This window comes from Typha angustifolia, chromosome 9, assembly GCF_048772165.1.
Source record: "Typha angustifolia cultivar Huaian chromosome 9, ASM4877216v1, whole genome shotgun sequence".
NCBI classification, from domain to species: domain Eukaryota; kingdom Viridiplantae; phylum Streptophyta; class Magnoliopsida; order Poales; family Typhaceae; genus Typha; species Typha angustifolia.
The window spans coordinates 10348678-10372145 of record NC_133247.1 but is presented as its reverse complement, the minus strand read 5'-3'; the positions used below and the strand labels follow the sequence as shown (position 1 = coordinate 10372145).

The 23468-nt window shown below is 36.0% G+C and overlaps 3 protein-coding genes across 5 annotated transcripts; 2 read left to right on the top strand and 1 right to left on the bottom strand.

Annotated features, from left to right (window-relative positions):
* Positions 1-2048: 2048 nt before the first annotated feature.
* LOC140766960 (probable E3 ubiquitin-protein ligase HIP1) lies at positions 2049-10887 on the top strand. Of its 3 annotated transcripts, XM_073106680.1 has the most exons (7): positions 2049-2255; positions 4210-4969; positions 5066-5955; positions 8162-8215; positions 10044-10142; positions 10248-10391; positions 10467-10887. In XM_073106680.1, exons 2-7 carry the CDS (start codon positions 4240-4242, stop codon positions 10632-10634), a joined length of 2085 nt encoding a protein of 694 aa, XP_072962781.1. In that variant the 5' UTR covers positions 2049-2255; positions 4210-4239; the 3' UTR covers positions 10635-10887. The 3 variants fall into 3 exon arrangements, with proteins under 3 accessions (XP_072962781.1, XP_072962780.1, XP_072962779.1); XM_073106679.1 differs by having other exon boundaries at positions 4210-5955; positions 8165-8215; XM_073106678.1 differs by having other exon boundaries at positions 4210-5955.
* A 2701-nt stretch (positions 10888-13588) lies between these two features.
* On the top strand, positions 13589-14307 carry LOC140767808 (small ribosomal subunit protein uS9). The gene has a single exon (XM_073107868.1). The coding sequence runs from the start codon at positions 13688-13690 to the stop codon at positions 14123-14125; it is 438 nt and encodes a 145-aa protein (XP_072963969.1). The 5' UTR covers positions 13589-13687; the 3' UTR covers positions 14126-14307.
* A 3640-nt stretch (positions 14308-17947) lies between these two features.
* Positions 17948-22397, bottom strand: LOC140767869 (probable phytol kinase, chloroplastic). Its single transcript, XM_073107942.1, has 6 exons — positions 22024-22397; positions 19056-19123; positions 18836-18967; positions 18559-18674; positions 18375-18489; positions 17948-18277 (listed from the first exon to the last, which is right to left on the bottom strand). The coding sequence occupies exons 1-6, from the start codon at positions 22291-22293 to the stop codon at positions 18085-18087; spliced, it is 894 nt and encodes a 297-aa protein (XP_072964043.1). The 5' UTR covers positions 22294-22397; the 3' UTR covers positions 17948-18084.
* Positions 22398-23468: the final 1071 nt, after the last annotated feature.

The window sequence follows — 23468 nt, the reverse complement described above, 5'->3', positions numbered from 1 at the left end:
AAGAAAAAGAAATAAATAATAGAAAATCTCCTCTACGCCGCTTCGCTTTCTCTATTCTCCCTTTCGCCCACCCGTCACTTCCTCCTTTTTTATTCCCTTTCCAAACATCCAAAAAAGAGCATTAACTTTCCATTTGTTGTCTTCTGTTAGGAGGAGGGCAGAGAAGTTAGCCGAATAAATAAATCTCTTTGCTCATCCATCCTTTGGAATCTTTTTAATCGATTCCTGATTCCGAGGATGATTTCTGATTTAATTCCAAATAAATAAATAAAAAAGAAATGATTTAATTTGTAGCCAACTCTAATTTTAACCAAATTCCTTCAAGATTGAGCTTAATTTAAAATTTTAATCAAATCATGGGGATGAGATTTACAAGAGCAATTTCTTTTTTGTTATTTATATTTGCATGTTGACCCTTTTACCCTTGAGTCATGGCTTGGATGACCCATTATTCCTCTTCCTAAATAAGTTATTAGAGGGCAATATCGCCATTATAAAAAAAAATTAATACATAGTAAAAGGAAATTTATATATAATATCCTATTCTTTTTAATGAAATTATGGTTTACCGATCCTATAAACACCCCAGATTAGATTTAAACTAATAAAAATATTTTATTTATAAATATCTTCAGTATGAGTTAATTGAGAGTATGTTTATAATTTTTTTAGCATATTTAAATTAACTCAGAGGTTTAGTTAAGTTTAACTAACAGATCGAACAATATTATATTTTCAGCATATATTTGTTAAATTAATAACGCTCGATCTGTAAATAGTAAAAATATAGGCAAATACTGAATGTTACATACAAATTTCCAATAGTAAAAACTACTTAGCGAATATCAATTCCCCAACATTATTCTACTTTTAAACTTTATTTTTATATCATTACACCTCCCTATATTTTGACTAAATTATAAATATGCTTTTATTAAATAAATATGTATTAAAAGAGAAAATTCTGGGTGGCTCATTGAAACAAATATTTTTAAAATTTACTTATATTTTGCTCCCCTGAATTTGGCCCCCTTTAATTATGAAAATATATAAATAATTACACCTCTTTATATAAATAAATATTATAAAATATTTAAAATAGTTTAGGAGGTAAATTGTATGCTTTTATAGTTAAGTGGGCAAATGGATATTGTAATGGGTTATTGATCAAGAACTCTGATTTAATTCATGATATGTAATCATTTATCTTAATTCAAACCCAACTCAAAATTTAACAAAATATCTTCAAGATTAACCTTAATTTTCAAATTAAAAAACCATCAGACCTAAAACTTAATTGTTCTCTATTTTTACTCAGACCCCCTTTTAACTAAGAAAAACTCTTAATTACCCGCAAAACTTTTCATTAAAAACATGATCAATTAATTTCAGACTCTATAAAAAAAAATTAAGGAAAAGATAATTATTCGATATTTTCTGTTAATACTATCAATTATCCCTCAAAATTAAATTAGTAATCTTGATCACATAATATAGACTTGATCAACTTTGCTTTCTAACACCCCCCACCCCTCTATAGTGAACATCTAGTGAAGATATTTTAATTTAATAATAGTTACACATTTTTAATCATATTATTTATATTACATTCATCCAGGAAGAGAGAGGGGTGTGAATTGTGAAAGGAATTCAAAGCACTATAGCTGAGGTGTAATGTTGAGGTTCACAAAGGTGTCAAATGACAGAAGAAGACTACATTGCATGCATCAAAATTTATCATAATTATATGTTAAAATTTAAATTTTAAAATTTAAAATTTAAAATTAGAAAGAGGTAAATATATTTCTAGCTATAAATATAAATATTGTTAATATTTGAGACAGTAAAATAGTAGATAGGTGATAGAATTTAGAGGGGGGGGGGGGGGAAAAGGAATTTATTCTAAAATATATGGTGTGAAATGCATTTAATTGAATTAGAAAATTTCCTTCTCTTCACTCTTACCAAAAACTAAGGGAGAAAAGGGAAAAAAAAGGAAAAGAAAATAAGAAGAACGAAAAAGTAAAAATTCTCCTCAATTTTCTATGCCGCCTCGCTTTCTCTCTTCTGCCTTCTCCTCTCCTTCCCCCACCCGTCGCTTCCTCCTTTTCCCTTTCAGAACCAGCCATCCAAAGGAGCGTTAAGTTTCCATTTGTTCTCTTCTAGTAGAGGAGAAGGGAAGGGAGGAAGCGGAGTAAATCTGTGTGCTCATCGATCGTTTGGATTTTCTTTTTGAAACGATTTGTGATTGTGAGGTGAGCTCCGATGAATCTGATCTTCCCTGGGCAATACCCATGTCTTGGTTTGGAAATTTTTTGATGAAAGTTTCGTTTTTTAGTGAAATTTTGAAGCTGGGTAGATGGTAGTATGTCTCCGGTGCGTCAAATTTTCATTTCATTTATTTTTTTGGTGTCTCTTTTTGTGATTTCTTGTGGCCGGAGAGATCAAGTTTTGAGTTTTCTGATGTTTTCGTTGGGATTTTGTATCGATCATGGCTCCGTGAGGCCAGTTTGATCAGTACTGTTGTTTTGATGATAAAAGTACAAGCATCGGAGGAATCCTTTACATGTTTTTGATGTTCTCCACGACCAAAGTTGCGATTTTTTTTTTTTTTTTTGTATGTCTTTTCTTTTCTTTTCTTTCTTGGTAGTGTATATCAGAAAGATGTAAAGGCATCATTTTTTCCCCGTAGATTATCTACATAGCGGGGGCGAATGATTTCACTTTCTTATTCTTGTGCTTGGGCTTCCTCTAGATCTGCCAAGGGAAGATCTTAGTTTGTTTCCTCCAGACTCCTGCATCTATGACTATAAGCGGCATTATTCATGGGGAATCAAACAACTAAGGGAACTTGCTTATTAATTTCTTGTTCTTATGTTTGAGTAGATTTTGTAAAGGAGTTGTCAGCTTTGATCTTTGTGGACACCAGTAATAGATGTTGTGGAGTTGTTCTAGGGGAATAACTTGAAAATTTTCAAACCTTTGAAAGGCATAGATGGAAAATGCTGGTGGTTTCTTTCAAGAAAAGAGGAGAAAGAAAGAAAGAAAGAAAGAAAGATTTAGAGTATCCTGCTTGACTTGCCGTTGTGGGGGCAAACCCAACTTCTTGCGGCTGCATACTAATTGAGTACTACTACATGCAACAATATTCTGATGATGATCCAAGATTTAACTCTGGCTGGAAATTGTGAGGCAGAATAAACTACTAAATTTGAGTTCATTGGGACGCTTCTTGTACTTCAATTGGTGCTGGAATTATCCAAACAATACTGTGGGGGGGTATAAGATGGTATCTCTAGCTGAAAGCTGCATTTCAAAAGCTGAAATATTGCCTAGGATATATGAAGTATCTTGCTGTTTATGAAAGCCTGTAGTGATGCTGTCATTGTTAGGCTTTAGAGGTGGAACGCTATTCATCTTACAAACTCTGCTCACCATCTGATTGGTAGATCTTATTTGCTGGATAATTGCCTTTGTGCAACAAGGAGAACTATTATTTGTTGTGCTGCTCTACATGTTTTAGTTGCCAAACACAGCTTCCTAGTAGGATAACAATAGCTGATGTTCATTCTGCCGAGAAATTTGATTGTTCTTCCATGGGCAAGTACTATATAACCGTACAATTACACTGAAGGAGTTAATGACAGTTCACTTTGTTGGTCAGTGATGAACTTCTAGATAAATGTATGAACTTGCCATTAAGGGAAAAAAGTGCCTTTAAATATGTTTAAGCTTAAATTATAATCTGCATTTTGGGAATGATTTTACTTCATGTTGAGCTTTCCATAACTTTGTTAGTCATTTTAGTATTTTACCTAATAGGTACCTTTTGGCTTCATTTTGTCTATGGCGTCCTGTTTCATTAGAATTTCCATTTGAATAACCATTTATGGTACTACATGTGTTGGAAACTAAATTGAACAATTAACAACCATTTTTGAATTTGATTCAACATATGTTCTAAACTTCTAATCATCTTTGATGTATTAACCATGCTTGGTTTTAGCTGTTATTCTTTGTGCAGTTCACCTAACAGGTTGTTGCCATTACTCTCTTTGCTGTTACTACATTGTTTTTTTTTTTGGTTTTCTCTATGAGAATCTACTCCGTTGTACTGTATTTCCTTTCTTTAGTCTTTGTATAAATTGCGTCACTCCAAACTATAATTCTGATTAGTTTTATGTGGTTGATCGTATTGGTGTTCATTAGATATTTTGAAGGGGAATACAATTCTGCCAAATGCAAGGACAGAGGAGTAATTCACATCCTCACTCGGGGACACACAATTATGCTGTTGGATCTAGTTCAAACACCACACCCGTGGATCAGCATAATTTGCTTCTCAATCCTGTAAATGCCGAAAACTTACCAGGTTATTTGCTACCTCCTGGTGATAATGATATGCTTTATCGAAATCTGATTAGTCAAGAAAATGTGAGGTTGAATATATGGAATTCAGATGGATCTAGTTCTGCTGAACACACAGTAAATGAGGGATGCAATGATGAAACTAAAAGGGAACATATGTGGTCATCTTCTCTGGCAAATAATAGGAGAGTTGGACCAAGGATAGAAGGCAGGCAATCTGAAGCAACCAATTTGCAGTCATCTGAAAATGTGAATTTAAATCTTAACATTAGTCAGATCGATCACGGTCAGCCATCTTCGGAAACATGGAATTTAGAGCGGAATGTAGAGAATGTTGATATCATTAGCCAGGATCTAGGGTTAGGGTTAAGCCCTGCACTGCATAATACAGGTTTAGTGCTGCCTGAGCATGTTCACTCATCTGATGCTTCTTCACATACCTATGGGAGTACTTCCACAGGATTTGACTTTTTTCCAAGAGATGCTAGAGGGCGACAATTAGATTTACTGAATGATCATCGCTCGTCTTGCAAGAGAAAGAGTATAGATGGCATTCATGGGGAGTCTTCAACAAGTGGAAGTTCCAGTCATCTTCACCAAAGTGAGAATAGATTGTTGTCTGCTGCTTCTCATAGTGCAATTCCTAATTTAAATTCATCTAGTTCATCCAATACTATTGGTTTACTTCCTCCTGTAGAACAGCTGAACACAAGGACTGGAACCACCGCAGGACTAGCAGGTTCCGACCATCATTCAGTTGCTAGTGCTCCAGGAAGTGCAGAAAGCTTTCTAAGGAACACTAGAATGAGAATCATGCCACAGCTGAATGATACAGCTCTGCCTAATATATTGCCCCAAGGGAGTATAGGACAATCTAATTATTGTCCTTCCCATCAGCCATCTCCTGGACCTATCCTTGGACATCAGTCAGATGAATCTGGATTGTTAAGCAATGGTGCAAGTTCACATAGGCAGCCTTTACTCATTCCAGACTTGTCGCGAAATTTACAACCTTTTCCACCGAATGGAACATCTAATTCAGGAATAGCTCCTATGAACATAGCAGGTGAAGGAGCAATTCTTGAGGAATCAAACTTGTGGAGCACGTTGAGGAGCAACTTTTCAGAGCACCTAGCGTGTTTTCCCCCAACTAACACCAGTCATGTGGTGCAAGGCTCTACAAACTGGCATTTGACCAGTGGAAATAGAAGCTTGCATGGAAGCTCAGGCTCTGCATTACACTCTGATGTCAGTGTAGGCAATCGACAACCACTTGGTTCGGTATCTCGTCATAGTCATCCATCTCAGTATCACCGCAACATAGCAGACATTGTTCGCAGGTCCTTGTCTTCTTCTGGTGCCTCAAACTCAAGACGTCAGAGTGTACCACTGCAGCGGCGTGGGCATCATCCTACTTCACATGAGTTTGGAGGCCATCATTCTGGAGTTGGTTTTCGCACCCATCCACAGCCATACTTGGGCTCAGCTCTTTTAGCAGATAGGCAAAATGGTGGTCAATTTGCTGTTCCTCTGGCCATCCGGACTCCAACAGCTTCTAGGGAAGGAAGAAGCAGGATGTTGTCAGAGGTATGTATTAACTTTTCCATCTTATTCAGTTGTTATCTTGTAATTAATATCAATTGATTGTTTTGGAGTATCAATGCTCATCTTAATGTATTAATTCATATTTATGCAAGACACAAGCACACTAATTTACTGCTGACCAAAGTATGAGTCAGGATTCAGAAAAAGCTACTTAAGAGGCTAGTTGCAAAATTTCTAGTCAGCTCAGTTGGGAGAGTATTCGTCAAACATTCTTATTCTTACATTGTCGGAAAATTATGAAACTAGATCGATTTGTTTCATAACTTTCCGATCTACGTCTTTAATATTTAGATCCTTATCAAATTCAGACTAAATCTGGGTCTAATTTGGATGGAATGCCAACGGTGGTGTTGGTGGTGGGTGTAGTGATGATTGCAGTTTAGAAGGTAGCAATAGTGGGTTGACTTGTAGATGGTGATGGAGATGGAACAGAGGATTGACAATGGTGGTGATGAATAGGTAGAGTGATACCTGAAGTAAAGATGAAGGGGAGCTGGGCCAGCTCTACGAACTAGGGGAATTGATGGACAAAGAGGGAGGAGAAGCTCCGACATTTAGGGGAAAAGGGTGTCACTTGGGTTAAGAGAACACGAGGGAGGCTAGGGAGAACGAAATTAAAAGATAGAGGCAATGCAAATAATAAGTTGATCCTTTATTCATTCACCCATAACTTAATTAGGGTTGCACTCCATGTACAGATAGAGGCTAATGCTAAACCGAATAATAAACAAATTAATAAACCTAGCTGAACTAGTCTTCATATCTTCCTCGAATTAATTCTTCATTGCGTTGCAGATATATCCGAATCTGAAAAAACTTTGAATATGAAAATTTTAGATCAATACATCACTAATCTTATCCATCTAGTTTTATATTGTTTAGACGTCAGATGAATATTTTACGAATACTTTTTCAAAACTGTGCAAAACTTAAATTAACTAGATTTAGTTAATTAAACCAATTCTAATCTATTAGAACTCTGACTAAATCGTATAAGTAGATAAAATAAATAGACTCGATCCATTGAACCTAATATCCCAATAATGTGATCACATTATATATGTTGAGATGACTTAAGTAACACATTCCAGCAGCCGGTGCGCTTTTTGAGTTGAGATCACTTTCACAAATAGGAAGGAGACTTGATTAGTGACTTAATATCTTTCCTAGGTGTCCTCTTTCCATTTCTTATTGAGCCAAATATTCCTTGCTCTTTCCTGGAGTCCTTTAACCTTCCTTTATGGTCCATAATAGTGTGCTGTAGTTTGGACCTCGGCTCAACCATTGTGGTGAAGTCAATTTTTTTTCTACCCTTTCTAATTGTTTCTTGATGTAAAACTTAGATTTCTATCCTTCACTGATTGGTTAGTGTCACTTAATGCACCTCAAGAACTTTTCGTTAGAAAACAAAATATCAGAAATAGGGAAGCTCCTGACTCAACTAGTGGAGTCCATTAAGTGAAATTATTGTATTAGCCCTCAAAATTAAAACTGAGAGAGGGAAAAAAATGGAAGAATGTGATTTGAGTTATTCTTCTTCTACTCTTTCTCTCGTTTATTGCTTTAGAGAAAGGGCAAGAGAACTAATTGTGATTTGGGAGAACTCATCGCCATAATTGGGATTGGGAGACATGCTGGTCAAACCTAGATTTCTATACCTCAAGCTTGGCAACAAGATGTAAAATAGTGGAGGGTGTGGAAGTCGATGAAAATATTGTACCAAAGCACCTGGATCTCTAAGATGGCTGTATTTTGATTTTCGTTTTCCTCATTTTCAAATTTGCATCCACTTGTAAATGGACTATGAACATAAAAATATCTTTGCTAAGGTTGTAAGGATTTGGTGATTAAATTGCAATATTGCTTAAGTCATGCCATTAATAATATTTTTCTTCATTAAGCTAGACCTCTTAGTTTCTTCATCTTTCCAGCCTGTCTTGTCTATTTACTTCTCCAACATAGTATTGGTATTTGATCTTCTCGCCATATTATCCATGTTATTCATCATCTGCAGTCACCTTAATGCATTATGCCTGCGCCAAATTATTCATTCAAAATTCATCCCATATAATGTTTGGCAGTCTTTGTGTGAATTTTATCCTGGAGTTCTATGAAAATCTGTCCATGCAAATTCAATTTGTTTTATATTTGTGAATCTGTGTAACCTTATCACTTTTCTTTCCTGCAGCAGATGCGCAATGTGCTGGATCTTCTTCGTCGGGGGGAAAATATACGATTTGAGGTAAGCATTTGTTTTTATTGGTATAAACAACTGTTATGTTCCAGCTGTAAAGGTAGTTGCATTAGCATGTCTCATCTTTGGTTGACTGTCTATGGAGTTTCAAAAGATGAGCATCCTTTTATGCATAAGCACTCAACTTTCTGGCATGCGTGCATATCAGCAAGAGGGTTTGATGGCATAGCACACTCATGTGCCGTGTGCCTTGGCAGGCTTCATTATACCTGTACTGCACCAGCAGCATGGTGCCAGTACCACAAGGCAACAGTATAGCTTAATGAAACTTTGTGCAACAGCCATGACAAACCTTTTGGTGAATTTCTTAGTTTAATTTAGGCCAGTTTTTAACCAGAAATAGGGGCCATTGCAAGGTATAATTGCATGATCTTCCTTTAAATTAGTTAGCAATTTGCAAATTCATTTGGATCAATTGCATGAATTTTAAATTCATCTAATAAAATTCTTGGTTAATTCTTTTGAGCTTAAAATTTAGACAATATATTTACTTTTGTGGTGAATCTCTCATGATCTTAATCCGCGACGGCAAATATACAAGTTCTAATCTGCCCCCTCAAATCATAAAAAAAAGTTTAGTGCTTATGTGATTTTTGTTTTCGGATACTCCAGTGCCAGACTGATATCGATTGGCATGGTTCATGCTGCCCTCTGCTGGGCCCGTGAAATAATCCTTGCTCATCATAATAAATTAAAACATCTTGACATTATTTCTTCATGTTGGCATACAACTTGGAGTTCAAGAGGATCCATGAAAGAATTCAAACTGATTTTTACGATATGCTAGCTGTAAAGAAGTCTGGCACGTTGTTGGCTTTCACAAAATTTAGGCAACATAATGATGTGCCATGAGACACAATACTCTATTTGATGTTTCTGATGATCAGTAAATAACTTGTTGATCATAGCATAGGTTTATGCAAATGGGCAGCCATGTAAAAGCTCTAGACAAATGGAAAGATAAAGACAAAAGAGCCCAAAGGGTACATAATTTTGATGCTGACCTGACTATATTTAAATCCACCAAGTTGACTTTCTTTGAGCATGCTGATGGTACCTGGCCATGATATGTGTCTCATTATTTGCATCACAAGCTAGCTCCTTGCATATCAAGAAGCTCCAGCAACAAAATGAGAATAGCACAACCATTTTTTGCCTTCAAGTGAACCACTATATTGTACTTCTTATCAGATATCATGACATAGTTTATAGTTAATCCATCTCAGTTATAATTCTTGTCTTGCAAATATCATACCCATCTAACAAGCTAATATTTGTTCAACCCTTTCAATGTTTGGCACCCGACAGTTGTTTTTTTTCATGATAATCTGTTCATTTCTCAAGTCAAGCTTGTCATCCACTTTATTTTCAGACATGGGCCAAGTATATCTTAACCTTATCGGGGCAGGGCCTGTTTAGTGAGCTCGTAGTATGTTAGCTTTTTTTCCTTCTTTTTTCTTCTGTGGGTGGAGTGGGAAGCATGGGAGAGGGGTGGAGGGTTTTCTTTCTTTTGATTCCTTTCCATCAGTTTGTTCACTCAGATGTTACTTCCCTCAAATTTTCTCCATTTACTTGATTGCACCACTGACTATCATATTCGTTGATTTTATCACTTCATATTGATCACTAATTGTTAAGGTTCACTCAAAGGTTACTTCAAAGATGTGAAATGACTAGTAGATGGAAGCAAGCATGATTTCATGCCAGACAAGCTGTGCTCTCTGTAGTGGATGCACTGACTTATTCAGGAGCTTTGAATGTTGAAATAAGACCCATCTTATATGGAACTTAACTTGCATTGCTGGTATCTGGACAGGATCTTTTCATCTTTGACCAGGCTGCATTCTTTGGGGCCCCCTATTTGCAAGACAGACACAGAGACATGCGGCTTGATGTTGATAATATGTCTTATGAGGTTATACGAGCTCCCTCAACATTGACTCCTTAATTTTACTGCAACTTGGTTCTTTTACTTTTACTACAACCTCAAAATTCTTACTACGGTTTGCTCTCATCATAGGAACTATTGGCGTTAGAAGAACAAATAGGAAACGTAAACACAGGGCTGAGCGAAGAAACAATCTTGAAGTGCTTGAAACAAAGGAAGTATATCTCCATTACATTGGAACCATTAGAGGAAGTTGAACCATGCAGCATCTGTCAGGTAAACTTCCTAGCCCCTTCTGTGTTCCTTTCATGGTCAACAGCCTCGACAAACTTCTAATGCATTCTTTTGCAGGAGGAATATGTTGACGGGGAGGAGCTTGGGAGACTAGATTGTGGGCATGATTTCCACACTGATTGCATCAAACAGTGGCTAATGCTCAAGAACTTATGCCCCATCTGTAAAACAACTGCTCTGAGTACCGAAAAGCAGAATGCTGGGTCATATCCATCACAATTGTGAGAAAGGAGTGATCCCTATGTGGAATGGAATGGATGACTGCAATCCTTTTTCCTTGGATCAGATATAGTGTTGGATATTATACTCTATAAACTGAAACCTTTATCCATTATCAAAATGAAGCATTTGTAAAAAACAAAAAGAAAAAAAAAAGACTTGTTTAAAAGATGAGATGATGGATTTATCTTTTGGGTAGATCTCAAATAGTTGTAACCAAAGAGAGGTCATGGTCTACTGATACATTTGATTGAAGCATCAAATTAGCCTAAGCAACTTGCTCTTTGGTTTATTGTTGGATGATTGGATGATGGATATTCCTTTCAACACATACCCTGGCTATGTTATTGCTGCACCTGAGATTGAATTGTTGCATGTTAGGGGCTTTATTGCCCTGGAGGGTAATTGAGATTGGAAATGCTTCAGAGATGGTGCAGAAGATTTTGGTAGCTGATTGTCACGTAATTTAACATTTTTAATTGGTTTACTTGTCCGCCTGGACCTCTTTCGTAAGGTGAGGTAAGCCTCGAAGTAAAGATAGTGTAGATGCAAGAAAAAAGAAATGTGTTGTAGTAATTAAAAAAAAGATAATCTGACAAGTTTTCACTTTTATTTTACAAATATTATTAAGATAGATTATAAATAGTGTTTAAATTTTCACATAGAGTTAAATGAAATATAGACACGAAATTTTTTTATCTATCTAGATAATTCCATAGGTGAGGTTTTGGTTGCTTGTAAAATTTAGAAAAGTGATTGTCATTTGCTAATTTTGTATTTACTGTCTAGCATTGGATGAGCTTAAGTCTCTAGGTTGATTACTAGTCCTTTGAGTCTTAGTCGAGTCTTAGCTTAGCCATGACGTAGCTTAAACTTTTGAACTGTTTTGATATTTTAGTTTTGACCATAATTTCAATAGGGTGTGACATAACATTGTTTGATCCAAGATCCTCACCACTCTAAGATGTGGCATTGGTATGATCTTTGTAGCAATACTTTAAACTAATGATGAGCCGGAAGTCATCAATGTTTGCCATTATGTCGGTTTGACTTTTCTATGCGCTAATTTTAATTTTAATGTCTTTGGTCATGCCTAATACTGAGCAAGAATTGGAGTTTATCACCTTCAAGCAGCTATCTTCCTTTTCCAACTTGAAGCCAAACCGCTTGGCCTCCGCAAGCGACATAAAATTGTGGGCTGTACATCATGATGATGTACATAAGCCCCTTATATTTAAGGGCATCCAAGTCTGCCCTTGGATGGCATTGATCCGTTGGAGGGCTCCAACATCATCTCTTCTCCTTTATCCTCTTCCTTTGCAATTTGAATAATATGCAACTTTTTCTTTAATTAGGCAATCACATGCCCAATGGTTTCCCTATAAACATAACATGAAATCTTTGGGTTTGGGATTGAGACGTTGACTATTGGTTACATCCTTTGAAGGCCTCTTTAGCACCTTTTTTGTGAACATCTTCGTTATTATTACCATTGCAAGACATTAACAGTTTTGGCTTAACAATGTGGTCACTTCTCCACTCATACTCATACAGTTTTTCGTCAATGGAGATGGTGATGTTGAGGTCATTAGATCCCTATGGCTACAATTTGTCGAGGAAGAAGAACATGTGGCCATCCTTCAACATGTTTGAGATTGATAACATAAAATGGGTGAATTTGTTGACATAATCAACGAGACTATTGCTATTCTTTAAGCTTCGTAAATTCTTTTGGGCTAAGCACTTGATTTTTTTCAGGATAGAAGCACCTTCAGCTCATGCTTTTAGTCCACCTAAGAGTCGATATAGCATAACTCTTGTCAATCTCAATTGGATAGTTGACGTCGCCAGAACATGACATCGTTGATGAAATACATGAATGTAGTTTAGACCTTCTTATCCTTATCCTTAAGTTGCAATGCCTCAAAGGAAGTTCTCAACCCCCTCTCCTTTAAACCCTTGTAGCTCTAGGATATATTTTTTGTGATGTGCAAGAACCCTCTAGAAAAGATTTACTCGACTTGAGATTGTCGTCCTCATCGATTTTAGATTGAAACTCTTCATAGTAAGTTATCTCAGCAACTCTCTTATTATTTTGTTGATAAAACTTTGCTTTGAAGTTATGGAATTTAGATTTGAAAGTACCCATCGTAGCTTGGATGCTTTCTTCCGTTGTTCACTTTGAAATAAATGTTGAATACTAACTCCAAATTTCGTAAATACCAAGATAGAAATCCGTAGTTCCTAATATTGAATTTTAAAAATAATCAAGATGCTATATAAAAACTGATTAAAATCTACATTAATCATAGTTACACAGAGAATTCAATTGGTTCTGTAGTAATGTGGGTTCACGGAATAGTGGAAAGATGAAGAAATAATTTTGTATTATTAGGGTTTAACAACATAATAAAAATAAAGTAAGTTAACATAATAAATAGAGAGACCATTAGAGCAAGAGAGAAACGAGTTAATGCTAAAAGAAAGAAGAAGATAGTTCGAATAAGAAAGGAGGAAAAGAGACCTATTTTAAATTTGGCCAAGAGGGAGGAAATGGGTTGAAAAAGAATATTATTCTTTTGTCAAAAAATTGGTAATATTTTTAGTAAGAGCACTAAAAGATATTATTTATTTTTACCTATTATCGAGAGTGATGCAAGGGCAATGTTGGTATTTAAAAATAAAATAAGGTAAAACTGCAAAGATAAATTAAAATGGGTAAGTGTAAAAAGAAAAATAATATTGGGTTTTTACACAAATGGCCTCTAAAATATTGTACAATATTTGGGATCCAAACCCGACTTAATCGGATCGGACTTTGGACCGGTCCATTATCCACAAACACTGAATGGCATTAGAGTAAATAAAAGAGAAATCCCGGCTCTTTCGAGAACAACCTCACAATACCCTAACCCTAGACCCTTCTCCACACTTATTTATACCCCTGTTAAACTTCTCCTTCCTCTCTCGCCTCAGCTCTCTCGCGCCGCTCCGACCTCCTCCGCCTCCTAGGGTTAGGGTTAGGTTTCTTCTCCTCGCGCTATCTCTCTTCCGCGACCATGGCGGCTCCGGCAACGAAGTCTGTCCAGTGCTTCGGGCGAAAAAAGACGGCGGTCGCCGTCACCTACTGCAAGAGCGGCCGTGGCCTCATCAAGGTCAACGGAAGCCCAATAGAGCTCGTCAAACCCGAAATCCTTCTCTACAAGGCATGCGAACCCATCCTGCTCCTCGGCCGCCACCGCTTCGCCGACGTCGACATGCGCATCCGCGTCCGCGGCGGAGGGAAGACGTCTCAGATCTACGCCATCCGCCAGAGCATCGCGAAGGCCCTGGTCGCGTACTATCAGAAGTACGTGGACGAGCAGGCAAAGAAGGAGATTAAGGATATTCTCGTGAGGTACGACCGGACCCTACTCGTTGCTGACCCCCGCCGTTGCGAGCCGAAGAAGTTTGGCGGGCGTGGTGCTCGTGCTAGGTTCCAGAAGTCATACCGTTAGATTATGTGATTTCCGAGTGGAAAGGTCGGAACTTTCTTTCGCTTCAGTTGAGATGGAATTTCTAAGTTGTGTTTTTGGAATAATCTTGGATATTTAGGTTTTTGCCGTTTAGTTTTGCGACAGATGGGTGCTTGCTTGATTAGACCTGGTTATATTATTATAATTTTAACTTTGAATGCTTATTCCAAGTGTCATTGTTGTGGTAATTTTTCTTTTTGATCCGATACTTTGTGATGTTATGGTTTGTTTGAGATCGATGATGATGCCTCAGTTGTATCTTCTGTTGGTTAAAAATGCTAAATTCTAGATTATAATGGTGCTTTATCCGCAGTCGTCAGCTTTCAACTTCTTGTTGACTTTTTGGAGTAAGCCGTATCACTATGTATGGCGATGATACTTGAGTTTTGAGCTTCTAACTTTAATTTTATGATTTATCATGTCTTATTAAAAGATACGTAATTCTGCTGGGATTATAATTAATTCAATGATTTGTTGATGTGCGGATATGGCTTTGATCTTTGTTGATACAAGTTTTTTCTGATGCATATAACTTGGAAATAGAAGTGTTAGGTTTGATATGCTGGTTCTGCAGGATGTTTTGTTTTTTCTGATGATTTGGCTTGATGAAGAAACTGAAAAAGGCGTTATGCTTGATTAGCAAACAAGTAGGATTTTTGCTTTTCCTGAATATTTCCCTTTTTCTGACCTGAGCTTGGTGAGTTATGGCTTAATGTGCTTCATAGGATTTGCGATAACACTGTAATTTTGAGGTTCTAGGTGAAGTTAATATGACATTTGTTAACAGTATTACTATTCATAGGATTTGCAACAATATGAATTTGAGGTTCTAGGTGAAGTTAATGACATTTGCTGACAGTATAACTATTCATAGGATTTCCAACAACATGATGAATTTGAGGTTCCAGGTGAAGTTAATATGACATTTGTTAACAGTATAACTATATAAAATATAGTTTGAAGTTTCTGTTTCAGTTTTGGTTGGTTTTGATCTTGACCCCTAAAAAATGAATATTTTAGGCCAAAGTAGGATTATTTTAGCCTATTGTGCTCCAAAATAAATGTCAAAATAAAAAATCCTAATAGTTTCAGGCGTTAATCCATAAGTTTTGGCTTTAGTTTTTGTTAAGTTTCAGCCAGGAGTGTTCTGAGTTTTGCCTTCAGTTTTTATTAAGTTTCAGCCATTACTGTTCTGTCTCGTGAAATTTCAATTCTACGATTATGTCTCCAGTTACTTGGCTTATGTTGAGGTTTCGGTTTATTGACCCTATTTGTGCCTAAGTTGCATGTAGTAACACTCTTAGCATCATGGAGTTCTACTGTTGAGTAAAGTTTAGCTATGCAGCTATGCTGAGAGCTTAAACGGCATTCTTTTATTTCACGAGCAAAGGATGCAAGAAAATTTGGTTTCTCTGTGGAACCCAATTTAAGTGGCAACTTCGAATATTCAGAATATGTAAGGATATTAGGACAAGGATTTCCTGAAAGTAATTATACTTTATATGTGATGGTTGGAAACAAATTCAGAGACACTTACCAGGATAGGAGGATTCTAAACTCAAGAGTATTCTAATTTTTTAATATCAGAATAAGAGTGCTAAGACATGAATAAGCTATTTTATGTTTAGATAAATATTAGTAAGAAGTAATAATTATATTTGATGTGATGTAAAGTTGATATTAAAATAATAAAGAATAGTAAATTTGTATTGAGGATTAGTGATATTTTAAATAAAATAATAAAAATACTTTTGATTGAATGTAAAGTTGTAGTAGTAATTAGGTGTTGTCTTAGCTAATTAAAATTATTATTAAATTAATTTTTTAAAAGTCTGGTGGAATAAGGAGAGAGAGTGATGAATTAGTAGAAGCTAAGTTGTTCAACTTCTTGTTGGTACTGTTCTCTTTTATACATATTTTATGTTGGTAACTTAATCTATTAGCTTATCCATATTCCTATATGTTCTCACTTCTTATTTGGATGCCTCTTTGTGTTATCGCTTGAGCTTTTCTTAACTTAATTTAGTTGAAAGAAAACTTGCAACAAACTAAGCAAACTTGGTAGGCTCGGTCCAAAAGGAAAATGGTAGGCAGCCACGCTTACATTTGTTTGGTCCATTGGTTTTGCAACTAGTGTTATAGCTGATGGCCAGTTGTTTTGCTCTTGCCTGACGAAATTTATGCTTTCATAGGCTTTGCTGCTTGTGATCTACACTTGTAAGAGGATTTCCTCTTTTTTTTCGTTTTTGTTTTGCTTCTAGTATGTAACTTTTGACTTTGTATTACAGACATGGAATCCAAGGTTCCATGGTTTTTTTTTTTCATTGAAGTAAATTTTCATAGCTGGGGGATAATCTATTCAAAGCAATATCCTTTTATTTTTAAAGTGTTGCATTTAAGTCGGTTTGGTTGGATTTGTATTTATGTAAAAGATTTATCTTTAAATGTTGCGTTTTAAGTTGCTTCTCATTTTCATTTAGGGGGAAAAAATTGGATTCTGAATTCTATTGATGCCTGTTTAGTATGAGCTTTTCTTTTGATTTCCAGGCATTTTTAATCTCACTTAATCTTAAGGGAGTGTTTAGGTGCTAAAATATGGAGGAATCATTTACTTCCAAGATTGAAATGATGAGCTTTTATCAAACTTGATTAAGAATATGCTATTCCAGAAAATGGTAGATTTTCTACTTCTTTCAATTGTGCAGTTTTTATTTTATCATTTCTGCTGCTTTAAATGATGAGTTGCTGCTTTAACTGTGATGCATTGGATGTCAGTAGATTTGGCATCTCTGAAGACTATTTCCAGAGAGTAGAATCAAGAATATTGATTTGCATTGATTTAGCTCCAGATTTTATTTTTATTTTCTTAAAACGTATGGAATATACTACAGGTGTTTAGAAGGACTTCTGAATGTGTTTATGTTTGACGTAAATGCTTCAAACTTGTTTTCCTTTGTTAAGAGGAATTATTTTTAGGATGATATGAGATATATACAATTCAATGGGGGAAGCAAATGAAGCTCCACTGGTTGCATTTATCGTGATGAAATAATATATCAACATTTTGGAATGCTTAATTAAGCCATACTTATGGTTTACTTTTCTATCCCACCCTAATAAATATTTAAGCTTCGGAATTGCTCTTCTCCTATTAAATTTATTCTCGGCACTTTGTTCTTATATACTTAAACTCAGTGATAAAATAGTTGCTTGATCCCTTTTATATTACTAATAAGATTGTACAAATTATCTCATAGACTTTTTAAAATACAAATTAACTAAATTTATACCCCTTTTATACTATTAAATAAGCCCTCTTCTTTTCCATTTACTCTTTTCCCCTCACTCTTAAACTTCATCATCTCAAAAATCCATCTCTGATCTGCAGAGTCTACTTCACTTCGGCATCCTTCAAAGAGTTCAGAGAGGAAAAAGTGGGTGGCCTTAGTTTAATAACCTAAAGCATAGTTGTGTTACATAGTTTTTGGGAATGAAAGTGCTGGATTAAAAAGGAACATGAGGGGAAAAAGATAGTTGCCTCTCTCTCGTTCTCTCAAGTTGTAAGTTGTAGATGCTATAATTTTAATTTATCAGTTAATAAAACCTAAAAACCTCAAATGTCTAGGAGATAATTTAAATTCGTACCTTCTGTTAAATTTGGATTAAAAAAAATTAATAGTGTTACATTAGTCTAAATTAGAGAGGGGTAAAGTGATACAAATAAAAAAGCTCAAAGAGTGTAGTTTGACTTTAGACACAAGTACATAGAGTAATTTTGGAATTTACCCTATTTTTAAACTGTGATAAAAAGAAAACCATTTCCTAGCACAACAATCATATTATTCATAGAAGGGACAGAATACAAACAACAAGGAGCAAGTGTCAGTAGTCTGAAGATAAGAAATTCCAGCACTTAAATCTGAATGATTGTTTAGCATAACTCAATGAGCAGAACCAAAGGCAAGAAAGGCTGTCAACATGGTTGCAAAGGGAACAGAGATGTTATCATCTAAACTGTCAGTAATTGGAAGAGACTCCACCAAAGTAGCTGCCAAGGAAACCAATGCCACTTTTCCAATTGTTTGCTCCCAATCCAAATGGATGAACCCAAAATTTGAGAAGTATAACAACATCCTACAAGCAAAATATGATGTCAATTTAAGGACAATAAAAATAGGATGAGCAATATTAGAGGGGGTACATATTGTGCCTTTTTGAAACAACAACATACCCGATGGAGAAAAGGAAACCAGAGACAAACATGGAAATGCTCCCAATCCAGCTCTTTTTCTTATTATAAGGGAGCTTTACTGCACCATACCTTCTCCCAATAATATCAGCGAATCCTGAATATTTTAAATTTTTTAAATAAGGCTCAAATGGTTGAAAAAATATCTATTGAGTTAAGATAATACCATCGCCGCCACTCATCATCGCCAGTGACACAACACCGATAGGAGAATCACGCCAGAAGACCAAGACACAAAATGTCAGTACCATCACATAATAAAGGGGGCCTCGGAGCAATTCTCTGCAAACAAACACATCCATGGTTTGTCAGAGGAGATCTAAATGAAAGGATTAAAAGATTACCGAGGTTTATCTTCACCTATAACTGGGTTTATAGATCATAGAGCTAAATCTACTGAAACTAAAAGAAGAAACCAAATGCTAAATGGAAAGATGGGTTACTCAGGTTTTCCTTCACGTGTAACTGATTTGACTAGAGCTTCATCCTTGAAAAGACGGAGACCATAAGTAAGAAGGCGTATGCAATTAAATAGAGGAACAACAGCAGCAAAATATCGTGCGTCTGATGAAGAGCTGAACAAGGAAGATAATTTGCTTGAAATCCTGAGATTTAAACAAATAATGCAAATACAAAATAGACTGGATTTGTCAGAAGGATTACCTGAAAAATGGCCAGGAGGACATGAAAAGGACACCAGATAATACATGAACAACCTTTCTGCTCAAGTTCTGCTTCAACAAGGAGTTAACGTTCAATAAAAGGCATTCATGATAAAGTAAAGCCAAGTCCAGTTAAATTTTTTATAATATAATTTAAAGAAAAGACCATAATCTAGCTAGTTGCTACTCATCCATCTTTTGTGATTTTCACAGTGCTTCAAAGATGAAATTTGAAGCCTAATAAAACTATAAACACAATCAATGTTATTGGAGGAAAAGAGCTCCGTTAGAGCAACGATGGCCGTGCCAGTGGCACGTGCCGTGCCGTGCCACCATCGGCATTGGGCATGCTGAGTGGCACGCCTCAGCACGTCCTAGCGTGCTAGTGGGATGCCCCCCCCCCCTGGCCAGTGGTATGCATTTATAATATTTTTAATAAAATTTTTACGATATTTAGAGATATTTTTAGTAACTTATTTGGAATGATTGGAGAGAGAGAGAGAGAGAGAGAGAGAGAGAGAGAGATTTAAGTCAAGAAGCCTCTGGAACAAATAAGACTTATGGCATCAGTAGTCTCTAGAATGATCTTCGGTACAAGACTACAAGTAGGCAGCACTTCCGCTTTCATTCTAGTTTTACATGCCAAGCACAAAGGATTAAAACTAACAATTTCAAAGTGCCAACAGATAATCAGGCAAGAAACTTGCAAAACTGAACTTGGATTTTGTCATGGCTAAATCGTCAATGCAAAAATGCCATCTTCATTGTTCTTTGCTCTGGATAAATTCAAGGGTTAAATATATTTAACCACTCGATACTTATACCCAAAATTACTTCACCCTCATATACTTTAAAAGTTTTTAAACTAGTTTTTATATTTAAAATTAAATTGAGACCGTTAGTTTTTCTATTACACTTAACTGAATGGCACCAAAATAACCAAAATATCCCTTTGTGCTTGTTAGACAAGACATGCAAATTTTTTAGATAATGTTGCTAAATGATCAAAATAGATATAACGCTTAGCTAAATTTGACAGAGAAACTAATGATATCCCTTTAGTCATAAATATATGGACTAATTTAAGACTTTTTTAAGTATAGAGATATAAAGTGATTTTGAGCATAATTATAGGGTGGTAAAATGTATTTAATTTTAATTCAAATTATCATGTAGAAAATATTAGCTGAGGCGAAAAATTAAAATGTTTATCTTGTATTTAGGTGTTATCCTGTCCACCAATCAAGTCAAAAGATAAATAATGCATATAAAGGTTATAGAATGAAACTATATGAGAAAGTAAATGCACCCATTGCACTTTATTAGGCAGAGTCTTGGCCCAAGCTCAAGCCAAATGAAGAGAAATGAGGGACACAAAAGAACTAAGTAAAAGGAAAAGATATAGATTTTAACAGAGAATACATAGGAATATAAGGAGGACGTAGAGAATGATAAAGAAAAGTGAGGAATGTGGACAGATGGGTTGACTGAGAACTTGTTTGGTGAGCAGTTATAAAAAAGTGTACATGAGATATCACAATAAAGCGTGTGTGTCTCATAGTTTAGTTCACTTTATTGGAGCTGCTACTAATATGATAAGTATTCAGGATTACCATCCAAGAATAGAAGTCCATTCACAGAATACTAAGATAGAAAAATCTTCTAAAGCTTTCATACAATATAATGCAAAATCTGGGTTATCCATCATTACATATAACTTATTCCTTTAAGCTTTGTGATTCATTCTGCAGCTGCTCTTAGAACAGCAGAGTCAATCAAATTCTGTCTTTTTCATTCTGAGATTTGATTCTAAACACATGAATTCCTTACTCGAAATTACTTTTAATTTGTAACTAGAATCTCTAAACGTGGAATTGGGCAACCTAAAGCTTCAAAGTATTGTACCAAGCTCCGTGTGGCCAGATACCTAGCAAAACAAGTGGATATCTTATAAAGAGAAAGTGCTGTGAAGTTACTCTAGTGACCCCAAGTAAATGATTGATTAGCAACTCCTTGCTCATAAATAATTGATTAATGATTTTAGTCCAAAAAGATCAAGACCTAAAGGACTATCAATGCAATCTTAAAGAAGCACTATTGCCTATTGACATATTGTAATATGTAATTAAGAACATAAGAAACATAGGATATTTGCTGCTAAAAGGTATTGATCATCCACATGCGTCGAGAGGTGGATACTGAACATTATACTAATTAAAAGCACCTGATGCCTCCTCTGCCAAGAAAGGATAGATCTTATGAAGACAGCCTACAGCAGATGCTACTGACCAAGCTTCTTTCGTGTTTGTCTGTCTACTCCATGCCACCACAGGACAAGCTTTAATTTTTGTTTATACTATCCTAGTCTCCTACTCACAAGAAGTCCACTTTCAATTTTCTGTAGTGATATACAGGAGTCATCACATATTAAGGTCATGTCGATGTGTAAAATGTCCCTAGTTCATCAATGGATTTGGGCCATTTGGCTACTCTTTCTAAGAACCAAAATTAACCTAGTTAGACAAGAGATAGTGAAATACACATATATCACCAGCCCTTTGCCAATCAATTCAAACCATAAAGAACATCTAGTCTGCAATAAGTTACAAGGTAACCATCCATGATCCAGCCCAACCAACGGAACCTAATTAACTAGATTAAGAAACCTAGTACTTGAGGTACAAGACATTGTTTAGAGGCACTCATATAATAGGACTAAATGTCTATCTCTTCTCACCAAATCAAACCAAACCCACATCTCTATCGTGAAGTTTTTGGCCAAATTCTCCTCTCATCCAATCTCTGATCAATTCATATACATCGAAAAGCTAAAATCTTGGGATGACCCCGCACTACCCGCTCTAAATTGACAAGTACCCACCACTAAAAATGCAATCTTTGACAACTTTTTTCTTGTAGTAATCACAGCAGAGATGTCTTAAACTGGAACGAAGTAAAGAGACGACCACCTGTTCGATGAGGCGCCTCTCCGAGAGCACATCGAAGGTGCGGACGAGCGAGTATGCGCCGGCGGTGACGGCTGCCGCGGCCGCCGCGTCCTGCATCAGCGCCGCCACGTGGGTGCGCGGGACCGACCGGCACGTCGCTATGGAGGAGGGGAACGCAAGGGCTCTCCCTCCTCCCCCGAGGAAAGGGGACGGAGGAGAGGAGGCGAAGGGGAGGTCAGTGGACACGAGGAGTGAGGAGTAGAAAGAGTGGCATGTGTTGCTTCGCCACATACTCCTTTGCAAATCTTCTGGTTGGTAGAGCGAGAGCGAGAGCGAGAGCGAGAGCGAATGAGAGGCATTACAAAGACCGATTTTATCGGGTAAATAACCCGAAGAGAATCGATGGAAAGTGGAGCAGATTTCGAGTTTCAAACACAAAGTACGGCTACTTCAAATTATTTTTTCAATCAGAAAATCAATATCAGGAGACAATTCCGAAAGCGATATATTTAGAAGCTACAGAGATGAAACCATGTCCACTGTTTCATAAGCTACAAAAATAAAATCGTTCGCGGTAATAATCTAATTTCAGAGAGTCACAAAAAATTTGATCAAAATAAATAAAATAAATAAACTTACACATTACAGAATATAAAATTCTGAATAGTTGAGTCTAGTATTGAACACTATCTCCTTAAGATCAATTCGCCCTCCGCCGATTGCTTCTGGAACGGTGGACGTCGGCCTCCAAGGATACAACGACTGTCTTGCACTCGAAAGGAAGCAGCTATTTGAATGCCTTATTGAACATGAACCGTGATGTGCTCTCTCTCAAATACAGACTCAAACTTAAGACTCGACTCTAGAAGGAATGAACCAAATTTCTATTTTTTAAATTATGCAGACTAACAGCCTATTAATAGAATTAAATAGGCTCGACGAAAAGATGCAAATAGAAACTAATTAACAGTTACACTGTGAAGGGATGCATCACTTTGGGTCGGGTTTAACCAACTGATTGACCAGATTTGAATCCGTATTAGACAAAATAATTAAAATTGGACTTGACCCGTACGAATCGAACCGAGTCGGGCGGCGCGCGCGTGTGAGTTAAGTTGCATAGTCACTTTTACCAATAAAATAGGTACCCTTTTTGGGGCTCAAAGCCCATAAAAAGTTTGTTACTTATATATCATACTAACATTTCTCAAATATCTAATATGGTACTAAACTCATTATTTTTTATTTTCCATTACCATGATACCCACTTTAGAACCAATTTTCATTCACTTTTCTTCGTAAATTTGACTAAGTGAATATATGACAATAAAATATTCTTTGAGCTAAATTAATTTTACCATTAAACCATTATTAATAATATATTGGTCCACTTAAAACTTAGTTCAAAGTTAATAAAAAATTTCATGTCAAATATATAAAATTACCAACAGAAAGCCATTTAAGTT

Bases quoted from the DNA above. Each gene is read 5' to 3' on its own strand.
- LOC140766960 (XM_073106678.1), top strand. From the start codon at position 4,240: ATGCAAGGACAGAGGAGTAATTCACATCCTCACTCGGGGACACACAAT. The intron at 5,956-8,161 runs GTATGTATTAAC...TCTTTCCTGCAG, and splicing joins GAAGCAGGATGTTGTCAGAG to CAGATGCGCAATGTGCTGGA. The intron at 10,392-10,466 runs GTAAACTTCCTA...ATTCTTTTGCAG, and splicing joins AACCATGCAGCATCTGTCAG to GAGGAATATGTTGACGGGGA.
- LOC140767808 (XM_073107868.1), top strand. From the start codon at position 13,688: ATGGCGGCTCCGGCAACGAAGTCTGTCCAGTGCTTCGGGCGAAAAAAG.
- LOC140767869 (XM_073107942.1), bottom strand. From the start codon at position 22,293: ATGTGGCGAAGCAACACATGCCACTCTTTCTACTCCTCACTCCTCGTG. The intron at 19,124-22,023 runs GTGGTCGTCTCT...TTGTTGAAGCAG, and splicing joins AGAGGCGCCTCATCGAACAG to AACTTGAGCAGAAAGGTTGT. The intron at 18,675-18,835 runs GTAACCCATCTT...GTTTGTTTGCAG, and splicing joins ACACGTGAAGGAAAACCTGA to AGAATTGCTCCGAGGCCCCC.